This window comes from Mus caroli, chromosome 2, assembly GCF_900094665.2.
Source record: "Mus caroli chromosome 2, CAROLI_EIJ_v1.1, whole genome shotgun sequence".
Taxonomy (NCBI): domain Eukaryota; kingdom Metazoa; phylum Chordata; class Mammalia; order Rodentia; family Muridae; genus Mus; species Mus caroli.
In genome coordinates this window covers 167,971,712-167,973,631 of record NC_034571.1, presented here as the reverse complement: position 1 = coordinate 167,973,631, position 1,920 = coordinate 167,971,712, and the positions used below count along the sequence as shown (strand labels likewise).

At 43.6% G+C, this 1,920-nt stretch overlaps 1 protein-coding gene across 1 annotated transcript in view; it reads right to left on the bottom strand.

The window, feature by feature from the left end:
* Cdh26 (cadherin 26) overlaps nt 1-1,920 on the bottom strand; it is a 75,407-nt gene that overhangs the window by 42,473 nt on the left and 31,014 nt on the right. The window contains exon 7 of the mRNA XM_021179904.1: nt 856-998. Coding sequence (XP_021035563.1) covers nt 856-998 — 143 coding nt within the window. The remainder of the gene's footprint in view (nt 1-855; nt 999-1,920) is intronic.

Below are 1,920 nucleotides of genomic sequence, written 5' to 3'. Positions count from 1 at the left end.
CTCTCATTCATTCAGGTGCCCACTTTCCTCTGTAATAAACTCTCTTGTCTCTCCACTCCAGGACATCATTTCTGAGTTATTCTGATGGACTGGGGACCCCAAGGGAGGGCAGGATAGGACCATGGCAACAAATTTATGACCATTTAGAAATCACCTTTGTAATTAAAAATAGATTAGGGAATCATGAAGCCATCCATAACAGAATCATGGAACCCTGAGTGCCGAATGGCTGACTTCCCTTCCTGTACATCGGCTAGCATCTCGCTTCCCTAACATTCTACCAGATAATTATGCAAATGAACCGGGCAGGTCCACAGTGCTTAGGCTTTCATCCACAGAGTTCTTTAAGTACGATCCTTAATGTTACTTGAAAATGTTCACACATGCAGCTTTATATTTGGATGCGTTTAACTTCAGCCTTGTGGGAATATTGAGAAATGTGCTAAGGCATGTTTTAAAAATCACTCGTCCTGGTTTATGACAAATGTGTTCCACTCAGTCACATTTGCTGGAGCTTACAAGCCATCCCAGGTACGGGAAACTGCTAAATATTTATCACACATCGTTGGGCTTGACAAAGAGCTACTGCATTATCTTATGGGCAGATGAGACAGGTGGGCGTGATTGCAGACTCCTCGCTAGCTTAATTGTCTCTGCTGAGTGAACACTGCCCCTCTTTCAGCAGTATCGGTCCCTGGTTTACCATTATGGGAGTTATTATCAAAAATAATCTCTAGCATAGAGTCAAAGTGAAAGCAATGTTTATTTTATAATTTCCTCAGTGATGCTAAAAATGGCCTCCCTCAGGAGGCTAGAGCCAGCACTGTTCATTCCCAGTCTTGCCTCCCCACTCACCATTGTCAACCGCATGGACGATGATTGTATAGAAACTGTCATTCACATGAGGGGACTCCCGGTCTATTTGCCTCTTGGTGGTCACCACTCCTGACTTCTCATCCACGGTCACCCAATTTGCTGGATCATGAACCAGTTTGTATCTTGTAAAAAGAACACACACAAACACACACATTTTTCTTTTAACTACGAAGTTTTACCACAAGACAAATCATAGGCATGGTGGTATATGCTTGTCATCCCAGCACTTGGGATAGAGAGTCTAGTGACCATGAGTTCAAGACCTTGCCTCAAAAAATATTTTTAATAACAAATTGAAATATATTATAAAACTTCTGTGGTGGTTTGAATAAGAATGACCACGTAGGCTTGGTCACCTCAGAGTAGCACTGTTTGAAAGGATTAGGAGGTGTGGCCTTAGTGGAGGAAGTCTGTCACTGGGAGTAAGTTTGAGGTTTCTGAAGCCCAAGCNAAGCCAGAGGTTCTTGCTTTTCCTGCTGCCTGTNGATCTGGATGAAGAACTCTTGGCTACTTGTCCAGCTTTATGCCCATCTGCATGTTTCCTGCTACCATGCTAACGGACTAAACTTCTGAAACTGCAAGCAAGCCCCAATTAAATGCTTTCCTTTTCAAGAGTTGCCGTGGTCATGGCATCTCTCCACAGCCATAGAAACCCTAAGGTAACTACAATTCCCACTGCAAGTAATTCAAAGACAATTGAAACCCAAGTNCTCATCTACNTANTCTGAGCTCGAAGGCTTGGGATGACAGAGAAGACTTCAACANTNTGCCAAGTCTANGATCACTAGAATAAGTTTCTTTCTCCTAGGAGGTGTGCCTTGGGAAACACTTAATATGGGAGCAGAACCAGTCTTCAGGTATCAGTAGGTGGTGGCTTCCTGCTCAGTACAGCATACCACAGACACACAAGTCTGACTCCTCTTGCAGTGTCTGCTTTGTAGCAGATTCCAAAGGATTCCCTCACCTGAGGATCATCTTCCTACTCCTCACCTTGTGGACATGGAACCATTTTAAGCAGTAGACAGAAGACTCTAGGATTTCTGG